Source organism: Nerophis ophidion, linkage group LG22 (assembly GCF_033978795.1).
Source record: "Nerophis ophidion isolate RoL-2023_Sa linkage group LG22, RoL_Noph_v1.0, whole genome shotgun sequence".
Lineage (NCBI taxonomy): Eukaryota > Metazoa > Chordata > Actinopteri > Syngnathiformes > Syngnathidae > Nerophis > Nerophis ophidion.
In genome coordinates this window covers 42615129-42627349 of record NC_084632.1, presented here as the reverse complement: position 1 = coordinate 42627349, position 12221 = coordinate 42615129, and the positions used below count along the sequence as shown (strand labels likewise).

Sequence of the window (12221 nt, the reverse complement as noted above, 5' to 3'; positions counted from 1 at the left end):
CCAAGCTTACTTAGTTGCGTGTGAACCAACAAAAGCCTCCTTGTCTAATTATCATGGCTGGATTAGCATTAGCATTCCACCTACCAAAGGGTGCAGTGTTGCATGGGGGCCAAACAACAACTGTCTTGGGAGAAAGGCGACACGTGCGTAAAGCTTTTAGTCTTTTTTTTTTTTTTTCCGATCGGCGGTTCCTTACCATCAAGCTCTCATTCCAGCAACAACTGCACTTTCCCAGCGAGATGAAGGTCACTGCCGGAATGAGCATCTAGAACAACAGAGAAAAGAGTTATTAGGTAACGACTAAAGCAGGGGTTCTTAACCTTTTTGACCTTGGGTCCCAACTTTTCCTCAAATACTTCCAGTGAATTACTAATCTTACTCTTGATTTTAATTGTGTTTTATAACAAGATTAACGTAAAAATTAATATTAATTTAATATACTGCAGAAGAAAGCCCTCAAAAAATGTATGAACAATACATGTATTTGAAAATTATTATTATTTTTAGAATGCCATTAATCCATCCATCTTCTTCCGCTTATCCGAGGTCGGGTTGCGGGGGCAGCAGCCTAAGTAGAGAAGCCAAGACTTCCCTCCCCCCAGCCACTTGGTCCAGCTCCTCCCGGGGGATCCCGAGGCGTTCCCAGGCCAACCGGGAGACATAGTCTTCCCAACGTGTCCTGGGTCTTCCCCGTGGTCTCCTACCTTTCGGTACCCTGTCCAGATGCCCGAACCACCTCACCTGGCTCCTCTCCATGTGGAGGAGCAGCGGCTTTACTTTGAGTTCCTCCCGGATGACAAAGCTTCTCACCCTATCTCTAAGGGAGAGACCTGCCACCCGGTGGAGGAAACTCATTTGGGCCGCTTGTACTCGTGATCTTGTCCTTTCGGTCATAACCCAAAGCTCATGACCATAGGTGAGGATGGGAACGTAGAGCGACCCGTAAATTGAGAGCTTTGTACCATATGTCCCGGGAAGAAATTTGCGTTTAAAAGACTCCGGCTTATTAGTGATTCCTAGAGCCCCCAAAAAAGTCTGCGGGCTATAGAGCGTTTTCCGTTCAGGCTCCAGTACTCTGGAATGCCCTCCCGGTAACAGTTCGAGATTCTACCTCAGTAGAAGCATTTAAGTCTCACCTTAAAACTCATCTGTATACTCTAGCCTTTAAATAGACCTCCTTTTTAGACCAGTTGATCTGCCGCTTCTTTTCTTGTTTCTCCTATGTCCCCCCCTCCCTTGTGGAGGGGGTCCGGTCCGATGACCATGGATGAAGTACTGGCTGTCCAGAGTCGAGACCCAGGATGGAGCGCTCGTCGGGACCCAGGATGGACCGCTCGCCTGTGTATCGGTTGGGGACATCTCTACGCTGCTGATCCGCCTCCGCTTGAGATGGTTTCCTGTGGACGGGACCCTCGCTGCTGTCTTGCATCCGCTTTGAACTGAACTCTCGCGGCTGTGTTGGAGCCACTATGGATTGAACTTTCACAGTATCATGTTAGACCCGCTCGACATCCATTGCTTTCGGTCCCCTAGAGGGGGGGGGGTTGCCCACATCTGAGGTCCTCTCCAAGGTTTCTCATAGTCAGCATTATCACTGGCGTCCCACTGGATGTGAATTCTCCCTGCCCACTGGGTGTGAGTTTTCCTTGCCCTTTTGTGGGTTCTTCCGAGGATGTCGTAGTCGTAATGATTTGTGCAGTCCTTTGAGACATTTGTGATTTGGGGCTATATAAATAAACATTGATTGATTGATTGAGCTTTGCCTTCCGGCTCAGCTCCTTCTTCACCACAACGGATCGATACAGCGTCCGCATTATTGAACACGCCGCACCGATCCCCTTGTTAATCTCACGATCCACTCTTCCCTCACTCATGACCGAGACTCTGAGATACTTGAACTCCTCCACTTGGGGCAAGATCTCCTCCCCAACCCGGGGATGGTACTCCACCTTTGAATGCTACAGGATACCAAAATATTACCGAAGACGCCACACCGATCCGTCTGTCGATCTCACGATCCACTCTTTCCTAACTCGGGGACAATGAAAAAGGAGGATTACCTCCAAATTCTTCAGGACGACCTAAAATCCTCAGCCCGGAGGTTGGGTCTTGGGCGCAGTTGGGTGATCCAACAGGACTATGACCCCAAATAATTTGATTGATTGATCGATTGAAACTTTTATTAGTAGATTACACAGTACAGTACATATTCCGTACAATTGACCACTAAATGGCAACACCCCAATAAGTTTTTCAACTTGTTTAAGCCGGGGTCCACGTAAATCAATTCATGGTTTGACACAGGTCAAATGTGGTAAAGGAATGCCTAAATCAGGACAGAATCAATCAATCAATGTTTATTTATATAGCCCTTAATCACAAATGTCTCAAAGGACTGCACAAATCATTACGACTACGACATCCTCAGAAGAACCCACAAAAGGGCAAGGAAAACTCACACCCACTGGGCAAAGATGAAGGTTTTAGAGTGGCCTTCACAAAGTTAGGACTTGAATGTGTGGACAATGCTGAAGAAACAAGTCCATGTCAGAAAAGCAACACATTTAGCTGAACTTCACCAATTTTGTCAAGAGGAGTGGTCAAAAATTCAATCAGGCTACCAAAAGCGCCTTATTGGATTGAAACTTGAGTTTCCAATCAGTTTTACAACTTATTTTTTGTGATGTAGTGATTGGAGCACATACTTGGTCGCAGAAAACATTCATGAAGTTTGCTTCTTTTATGAATTTATTACGGCTCTACTGAAAATGTCAGCAAGTCTGTGAGCAATGTTAATATTTGCTGACACTGCTGGTTCCAACGTCGAAAAAGGACTTTTGGTAGCCATCCACAAGTTTTTGGTTGAATTTTCGACCTCCCCCTTTTGACAAAACTCAGCTAAATGTGTTGTTTTTTCAGACATGGACTTGTTTCTTCAGCATTGTCCACACATTTATGTCAGGACTTTAGGAAAACCATTCTAAAACCTTCATTCCAGCCTGATTTAGACATTCTTTTACCACTTTTGAGGTATGTTTGGGGTTATTTTCCTGTCGGAACACCCAACTGCGCCCAAGACCCAACCTCTGGTCTTGTCCTGAAGAATTTGGAAGTAATCCTCATTTTTCATTGTCCCATTTACTCTCTGTAAAGCACCAGTTCCATTGGCAGCAAAACAGGCCCACAGCATTATACTACCACCACCATGCTTGACAGTAGGTTTGGTGTTCCTGGGATTAAAAGCATCACATTTTCTCCTACAAACATATCTGGGTATTGTGGCCAAACAGCTACATTTTTGTTTCATCCGACACCACATGGACAAAGATAAGACCTTCTGGAGGAAAGCGAACAAGAAACTTTTAACGCACAACAGAGTAAGTTTTGTGTGGGAAAACATAATCCGTCATCTGTTTCTGGCCTAAAAACCAAACAAAGTGAGCGTCTCAGTGGGAGCACAGAGCCCACAGAGCGACATGGCGAGCGCAGGGATTATCTGTTGATTCACACAGAACTCCAGTGTTCTCGGGGGACACATGCAGACTGGATCACGCTGCAGGGAAATCACTTTTAAGGAGGGCAAAAATACTCCTACTGTGAAGCGGGAGACGCATGGAAGTAAATTAATTTCCAATTATGTCTCTATTCCTAAAAAGTAAAGTACCAATGATTGTCACACACACACTAGGTGTGGCGAAATTATTCTCTGCATTTGACCCATCACCCTTGATCACCCCCCGGGAGGTGAGGAGAGCAGTGAGCAGCAGCCGTGGCCACGCCCGGGAATCATTTTTTGGGTGATTTAACCCCCAATTCCAAGCTTTGATGCTGAGTGCCAAGCAGGGAGGTAATGGCTCCCATTTTTATAGTCTTTGGTATGACATCACGATCTACACATCTCAGATGAGTCGTGGAGTACGGTCGAGAGGAGGAGCCAACGCGCCGACGGCGGGCAGGGCACGCTGCAGCCCTGCCCAAGATGGCGGCAAGGAGGCGGAGAGTGCGGCGGAGCGGAGAGTCGGGGCGGGACATTTCTCCTGATACTGTATAAAAGGGGAGAAGGAGGAGGGATCGGGAAGAAAGGAGGAGAGTTCGCAAGAGCAACATAGAGCGCAAGACAAGTGAAGTGAATTATATTTATACAGCGCTTTTCTCTTAGTGACTCAAAGCGCTTTACATAGTGAAACCCAATATCTAAGTTACATTTAAAGCAGTGTGGGTGGCACCGGGAGCAGGTGGGTAAAGTGTCTTGCCCAAGGACACAACGGCAGTGACTAGGATGGCGGAAGCGGGAATCGAACCTGCAACCCTCAAGTTGCTGGCACGGCCACTCTACCAACCGAGCTATGCCGCCCCAAGTACGACAACGACGGCGGCTGAAAAGCAGACCGGGAATGAGCAGTGGAGGAAGGAGCTGAAAAGCGATCCGAGTTGCAACCAAGCTTTATTGAAAAATAAAGAAGTCAAACCTGCTCAAAAGCATGTCCTTCCTGGGTGGTCCATTGAACCCGCACGACGACAGCAAGACTGTCACAAGTACATTTTTAATAGTGCATACAAGTTGGAATTTTTTATTATTATTATTTTTCAATGCTTTTAAACAGTCAAGTCCCTGAATGCCGTAAATTAGACAATTGATCAAAAATGTGGGTCCGAGCCACGTTTTAACCTTCCTCTTGTGTTAGCTTTCTGTTACCATCTCTTATGTTAACGGGTCGGTTTTGACCCATGTTTTAAATCAGCTGTAAAATACACTAAAAACAATTATCTATCATCCAATTTGTTTCTCATCTCTTGGTTACCTTGTTAGGCTTCCTTATCCTTGAAAATATTGGTTTTAATATTTTTGGTTTGGGCCATTGGGCCTTATTTTGTCAGTATACCCCTCGATTTCAATTTTTAAAAATGGTAAAACGAACCTCAAGAGAATCATATGAATAAAAAAAGGTTGTTGTGTTACCTAACTATTACTAAGAGGTATTAGAACACATCTCTTGAATAAATGTGTTTTGTTTATTTTTTCATTTTACGAATTTTAACTATAGTAACATCTATGGTGTTACGGGTCAATTTCGACCCATATATATTTACTTCAAGAAAAAGGCTAAAAAGTGTTTTTTTCAGCAACAGAAATCCAACATCAAACAAACAACCAATCAAGCAAATGAAACCAAGAGAAATAGATTACTAGTTCCAAAACTAATAAAAAAAACAAAATCAGAGTGGCAAAAAGTGACACTTTTAGTGTCCGTCTTTTGTTTGTTTTCGTACAGGATAACAAGGTAAAATGAGAATCCACTAAAGCTCACATGATTGGGAGAGGAGCTGGCTGTCAGTGTGTTCAGTTTTGGCTCTTATATTTGCTTTATCATCTTATTTTTATAACCGGGTCAAAACCGACCCTAACAACACCAAGGGCATAATTTCTACCAGAGCATTTTATAATTTAGTGAAAAAAATTAAAATGTTTTATTTTGTTGACAAAGAGGTTCCTGACAAAGTCAAAAAGCTTTGATGCAAAAAAATAAATCTATGTGGTGTTTTTATGCATTTAAAAACTAAAACGGGTCGGTGCCGACCCTAACACAAGACGAAGGTTAAAGAAGATAACCAAGTGAAACGTGAGGCATTTTTACGACTAAATGTCAAACCTCAAACATGATTTTCTATAATTCTGACTCAAACTAGCCTAGTGGTTAGACTGTCCACCCTGGGATGGGTAGGTCGTGAGTTCAAACCCCGGCCGAGTCATACCAAAGACTATAAAAATGGGAACCATTACCTCCCTGCTTGGCACTCAGCGTCAAGGGTTAGAATTGGGGGTTCCATCCATCCATTTTCTACCGTTTATTCCCTTTGGGGTTGCGGGGGGCGCTGGAGCCTATCCCAGCTAAAATCGAGCGAAAGGTGGTGTACACCCTGGACAAGTCGCCACCTCATCGCAGGGCCAATACAGATAGGTTAAATCACCAAAAATAAATCTTGGGTGTGGCCAGTGCTGCTGCTCACTCCTCCCCTCAGTGATGGGTCAAATGCAGAGGATAATCTCACCACACCAGGGAAAAGCATGGTCCTGCCCAAGATGGCGGCCAGGAGGCGGAGCATGCAGCAGAGCGGAGAGGCGGGGCACGGCTGGAGCGACACTACAGCCAGCAGAGTCAGGTGCGTACTCAACACACCTGTGCTCAATCCCTGCATCTTCTGCTGCAGCATAAAAGGGGAGAAGGAGGAGCAATGGTGGCAGAAGTAGGAGAGGAACCCACCCGACAACAAATGACCACGAGAGCGACAGGATCGACCCCGAGCAAGATGAGCCCCCGCAGCAGACGCTGCCACCAGACACAGAAAAGTGCGCCGCGACGAGGACTATAAGTCATTGTCCTGTTGGGACACCCAACTGCGCCCAAGACCCAACCTTCGGGCTGATGATTTTAGCTTGTCCTGAATAATCCTTTTTCATTGTCCCATTTACTCTCTGTAAAGCAGCAGTTCCATCGGCAGCAAAACAGGCCCAGAGCATAATACTACCACCACCATGCTTGTTGGTATGCATGGTGTTCCTGGGATTAAAGGCTTCACCTTTTCTCCTTCAAACATATTGCTGGGTATTGTGGCCAAACAGCTACATTTTTGTTTCAGAACTTTCCTCCAGAAGGTCTTATCTTTGTCCATGTGATCAGCAGCAAACTTTAGGCAAGTCTTAAGATGTCGCTTCTGGACCCACGGAGGTTGGGTCTTGGGCACAGTTGGGTGTTCCAACAGGACAATGACCCCAAACACACCTCAAAAGTGGTAAAAGGAATGGCTAAATCGGGCTAGAATTACGATTTTAGAATGGCCTTCCCAAAGTCCTGACTTCAACGTGTGGACAATGCTGAAGAAACAAGTCCATGTCAGAAAACCAACACATTTAGCTGAACTGCACCAATTTTGTCAAGACGAGAGGTCAAAAATGTAAGCAGAAGCTTGTGGATGGCTACCAAAAGCGCCTTTTTGCAGTGAAACTTCAGTTTCCAATCATTTATACAACTTTTTTTTTTGTTGTGATTTTGTGATTGGAGCACATACTTGTTTGTTGCAAAAAAACATTCATGAAGTTTGCTTCTTTTATGAATTTATTATGGCTCTACTGAAAATGTGAGCAAATCTTCTTAGTCAAAAGTCAAAAATAGATTTTTGGTAGCCATCCACAAGTTTCCGCTTGAATTTTTGACCACTCCTCTTGACAAAATTGGTGCAGTTCAGCTAAATGTGTTGGTTTACTGACATGGACTTGTTTCTTCAGCATTGTCCACACGTTTAAGTACAGAACTTTGGGAAGGCCATTCTAAAATCGTAATTCTAGCCCGATTTAGCCATTCCTTGTACCACTTTTGAGGTGTGTTTGGGGTCATTGTCCTGTTGGAACACCCAACTGCGCCCAAGACCCAACCTCCGGGCTGATGGTTTTAGCTTGTCCTGAATAATCCTTTGTCATTGTCCCATTTACTCTCTGTAAAGCACCAGTTCCATTGGCAGCAAAATAGCCCCAGAGCATAATACTACCACCACCATGCTTGACGGTATGCATGGTGTTCCTGGGATTAAAGGCCTCACCTTTTCTCCTCCAAACATATTGCTGGGTATTGTGGCCAAACAGCTACATTTTTGTTTCAGAACTTTCCTCCAGAAGGTCTTATCAGCAGCAAACTTTAGGCAAGTCTTAAGATGTCGCTTCTGGACCCACGGAGGTTGGGTCTTGGGCACAGTTGGGTGTTCCAACAGGACAATGACCCCAAACACACCTCAAAAGTGGTACAAGGAATGGCTAAATCGGGCTAGAATTACGATTTTAGAATGGCCTTCCCAAAGTTCTGTACTTAAACGTGTGGACAATGCTGAAGAAACAAGTCCATGTCAGTAAACCAACACATTTAGCTGAACTGCACCAATTTTGTCAAGACGAGAGGTCAAAAATGTAAGCAGGAGCTTGTGGATGGCTACCAAAAGCGCCTTTTTGCAGTGAAACTTCAGTTTCCAATCATTTATACAACTTTTTTTTTTGTGATGTAGTGATTGGAGCACATACTTGTTTGTTGCAAAAAAACATTCATGAAGTTTGCTTCTTTTATGAATTTATTATGGCTCTACTGAAAATGTCAGCAAATCTCCTAAGTCAAAAGTCAAAAATAGATTTTAGGTAGCCATCCACAAGTTTCCGCTTGAATTTTTGATAACTCCTCTTGACAAAATTGGTGCAGTTCAGCTAAATTGGTTGCTTTTCAGACATGAACTTGTTTCTTCAGCATTGTCCACACATTTAAGTCAGGACTTTGTGAAGGCCATTCCAAAACCTTCATTCTAGCCTAACTTAGCCATCCCTTTACCATTTTTGCATGTGTTTGGGGTCATTGTCCTGTTGGAACACCCAACTGCGCCCAAGACCCAACCTCCGGGCTGATGGTTTTAGCTTGTCCTGAATAATCCTTTTTTATTGTCCAATTTACTCTCTGTAAAGCACCAGTTCCATTGGTAGCAAAACAGGCCTAGAGCATAATACTACCACCACCATGCTTGACGGTATGCATGATGTTCCTGGGATTAAAGGCCTCACCTTTTCTCCTCCAAACATATTGCTGGGTATTGTGGCCAAACAGCTACATTTTTGTTTCAGAACTTTCCTCCAGAAGGTCTTATCTTTGTCCATGTGATCAGCAGCAAACTTTAGGCAAGTCTTAAGATGTCGCTTCTGGACCCACGGAGGTTGGGTCTTGGGCACAGTTGGGTGTTCCAACAGGACAATGACCCCAAACACACCTCAAAAGTGGTAAAAGGAATGGCTAAATCGGGCTAGAATTACGATTTTAGAATGGCCTTCCCAAAGTTCTGTACTTAAACGTGTGGACAATGCTGAAGAAACAAGTCCATGTCAGAAAACCAACACATTTAGCTGAACTGCACCAATTTTGTCAAGACGAGAGGTCAAAAATGTAAGCAGAAGCTTGTGGATGGCTACCAAAAGTGCCTTATTGCAGTGAAACTTCAGTTTCCAATCATTCATAAAACTTTTTTTTTGTGATGTAGTGATTGGAGCACATACTTGTTTGTTGCAAAAAAACATTCATGAAGTTTGCTTCTTTTATGAATTTATTATGGCTCTACTGAAAATGTCAGCAAATCTCCTAAGTCAAAAGTCAAAAATAGATTTTAGGTAGCCATCCACAAGTTTCCGCTTGAATTTTTGACCACTCCTCTTGACAAAATTGGTGCAGTTCAGCTAAATTTGTTGCTTTTCAGACATGAACTTGTTTCTTCAGCATTGTCCACACGTTTAAGTCAGGACTCCAAAACCTTCATTCTAGCCTAACTTAGCCATCCCTTTACCATTTTTGCATGTGTTTGGGGTCATTGTCCTGTTGGAACACCCAACTGCGCCCAAGACCCAACCCCCGGGCTGATGGTTTTAGCTTGTCCTGAAGAATTTGGAGGTAATCCTCCTTTTTCATCGTCCCGTTTACTCTCTGTAAAGCAGCAGTTCCATTGGCAGCAAAACAGCCCCAGAGCATAATACTACCACCACCATGCTTGACGGTATGCATGGTGTTCCTGGGATTAAAGGCCTCACCTTTTCTCCTCTAAACATATTGCTGGGTATTGTGGCCGAACAGCTACATTTTTGTTTCAGAACTTTCCTCCAGAAGGTCTTATCTTTGTCCATGTGATCAGCAGCAAACTTTAGGCAAGTCTTAAGATGTCGCTTCTGGACCCACGGAGGTTGGGTCTTGGGCACAGTTGGGTTTCCCAACAGGACAATGACCCCAAACACACCTCAAAAGTGGCTAAATCAGGCTAGAATTACGATTTTAGAACGGCCTTCCCAAAGTCCTGACTTAAACGTGTGGACAATGCTGAAGAAACAAGTCCACGTCAAAAAAGCAACACATTTAGCTGAACTGCACCAAGTTTGTGGTCAAAAATGGAAGCAGAAGCTTGTGGATGGCTACCAAAAGCGCCTTATTGCAGTGAAACTTGCCAAGGGACATGTCAGCAAATATCAACATTGCTCACAGACTTGCTGACATTTTCAGTAGAGCCATAATAAGTTCATAAAAGAAGCAAACTTCATGAATTTTTTTTGGCGACCAACAAGTATGTGCTCCAATCACTACATCACAAGAAAATAAGAGTTGTAGAAATGATTAGAAACTTTTGACCACAACCGTATAGTTAAAAAGGAAATGTTGAGTACTCACCAGCAGTCCTCCACCGCCCAGACCACCAAAGTACCAGATGTAGCTGGCCAGGCGGCCCTGCTGGATGTAGGTCATTTCTCCCATTGGAAACAAGAGCAGCAGGTTGGCCAGCACGCAGCAGAGGGCCAGGGGCAACAAAGCTAGGCCCAGAGATCTGGCAAAACCCACCGAACAACACATCGCTCAGCCCGAAATGACAAGGGGGGGGGAAAAAAAAATAAAAAATGCACTGAGACGGGAAAAAGGAGAAGGAACTGAAGCAAATTGCAAAGAAGTGCAGGAGGGGAAGGATGGGACGGAGCAGCTGGTTGGGGAGGCAGGAAGCCAGCAAGTGGTGGGAGTCTGTGTGTTGGATACACTGTCCTTCCTTCTAGAAGCACTTCTACTACAACAAGGGTCAGGAAACACACACACACACACACACACACACACACACACACACACACAGGAAGTGGGCTGACCAATGGCTGCGCAAAGCTTAGTCAGAAGTATGAAAAATCCCATGAGAGACAAAAACCAAGAGCGTGTGCATGTTTGTTTTCTTGTTGCCTTATTTGTATTTGACTTTAGAACATGGATTAAAGGCCTACTGCAAGCCACTACTAGTCTGATAGTTTATGTATCAATGATGAAATATTAATATTAATACGGCCGGTTTAGTTTACTAAATTGCAATTTTAAATTTCGCGCGATAGTATCATGCTAAAACGTCGCGGTTATGATGAGGCGTGCGCGTGACGTCACGCATTGTAGAGGACATCTTGTTCCGTCATCGTTCACAGCTGTTTTTATCAAATAATTCCACACTATTATGGACATCTGTGTTGCTGAATTTTTTGCAATTTGTTCAATGAATAATGGAGACGTCAAAGAAGAAAGCTGTAGGTGGGAAGCGGTGTATTGCGGCCGCCTTTAGCAAGACAAACACAGCCGGTGTTTCATTGTTTACATTCCCGGTGAAGCTTTACTATGGAACAGAGCGGTCAAAGCGAACATGGTTTCCCTACCACATGTTTCGGTGAGAAAATCAATCAATCAATGTTTATTTATATAGCCCCAAATCACAAATGTCTCAAAGGACTGCACAAATCATTACGACTACAACATCCTCGGAAGAACCCACAAAAGGGCAAGGAAAACTCACACCCAGTGGGCAGGGAGAATTCACATCCAGTGGGACGCCAGTGACAATGCTGACTATGAGAAACCTTGGAGAGGACCTCAGATGTGGGCAACCCCCCCCCCCCCCCCCGAACGCAATGGATGTCGAGCGGGTCTAACATGATACTGTGAAAGTTCAATCCATAGTGGATCCAACACAGTTCAGTTCAAAGCGGATCCAAGACAGCAGCGAGAGTCCCGTCAACAGGAAATCAGCTCAAGCGGAAGCGGATCAGCAGCGTAGACTGGACTCTCACTATTATGTTAGATCCACTATGGACTGGACTCTCACACTATTATGTTAGATCCACTATGGACTGGACTCTGACACTATTATGTTAGATCCACTATGGACTGGACTCTCACACTATTATGTTAGATCCACTATGGACTGGACTCTCACACTATTATGTTAGATCCACTATGGACTGGACTCTCACACTATTATGTTAGATCCACTATGGACTGGACTCTCACACTATTATGTTAGATCCACTATGGACTGGACTCTCACAATATTATGTTAGATCCACTATGGACTGGACTCCCACACTATTATGTTAGATCCACTATGGACTGGACTCTCACACTATTATGTTAGATCCACTATGGACTGGACTCTCACACTATTATGTTAGATCCACTATGGACTGGACTCTCACTATTATGTTAGATCCACTATGGACTGGACTCTCACACTATTATGTTAGATCCACTATGGACTGGACTCTCACTATTATGTTAGATCCACTATGGACTGGACTCTCACAATATTATGTTAGATCCACTATGGACTGGACTCTCACACTATTATGTTAGATCCACTAT

The 12221-nt window shown here is 44.2% G+C and overlaps 1 protein-coding gene across 1 annotated transcript in view; it reads right to left on the bottom strand.

Moving 5' to 3' along the window:
* The window catches only part of tm4sf18 (transmembrane 4 L six family member 18), a 27919-nt gene extending 17161 nt beyond the window's left edge, over nt 1-10758 (bottom strand). The window contains exons 1-2 of the mRNA XM_061883890.1: nt 10233-10758; nt 197-265 (exon numbers count right to left, since the gene is read on the bottom strand). Of these exons, the coding sequence (XP_061739874.1) occupies nt 197-265; nt 10233-10412 (249 nt within the window). The 5' untranslated portion in view covers nt 10413-10758. The remainder of the gene's footprint in view (nt 1-196; nt 266-10232) is intronic.
* Nucleotides 10759-12221: the final 1463 nt, after the last annotated feature.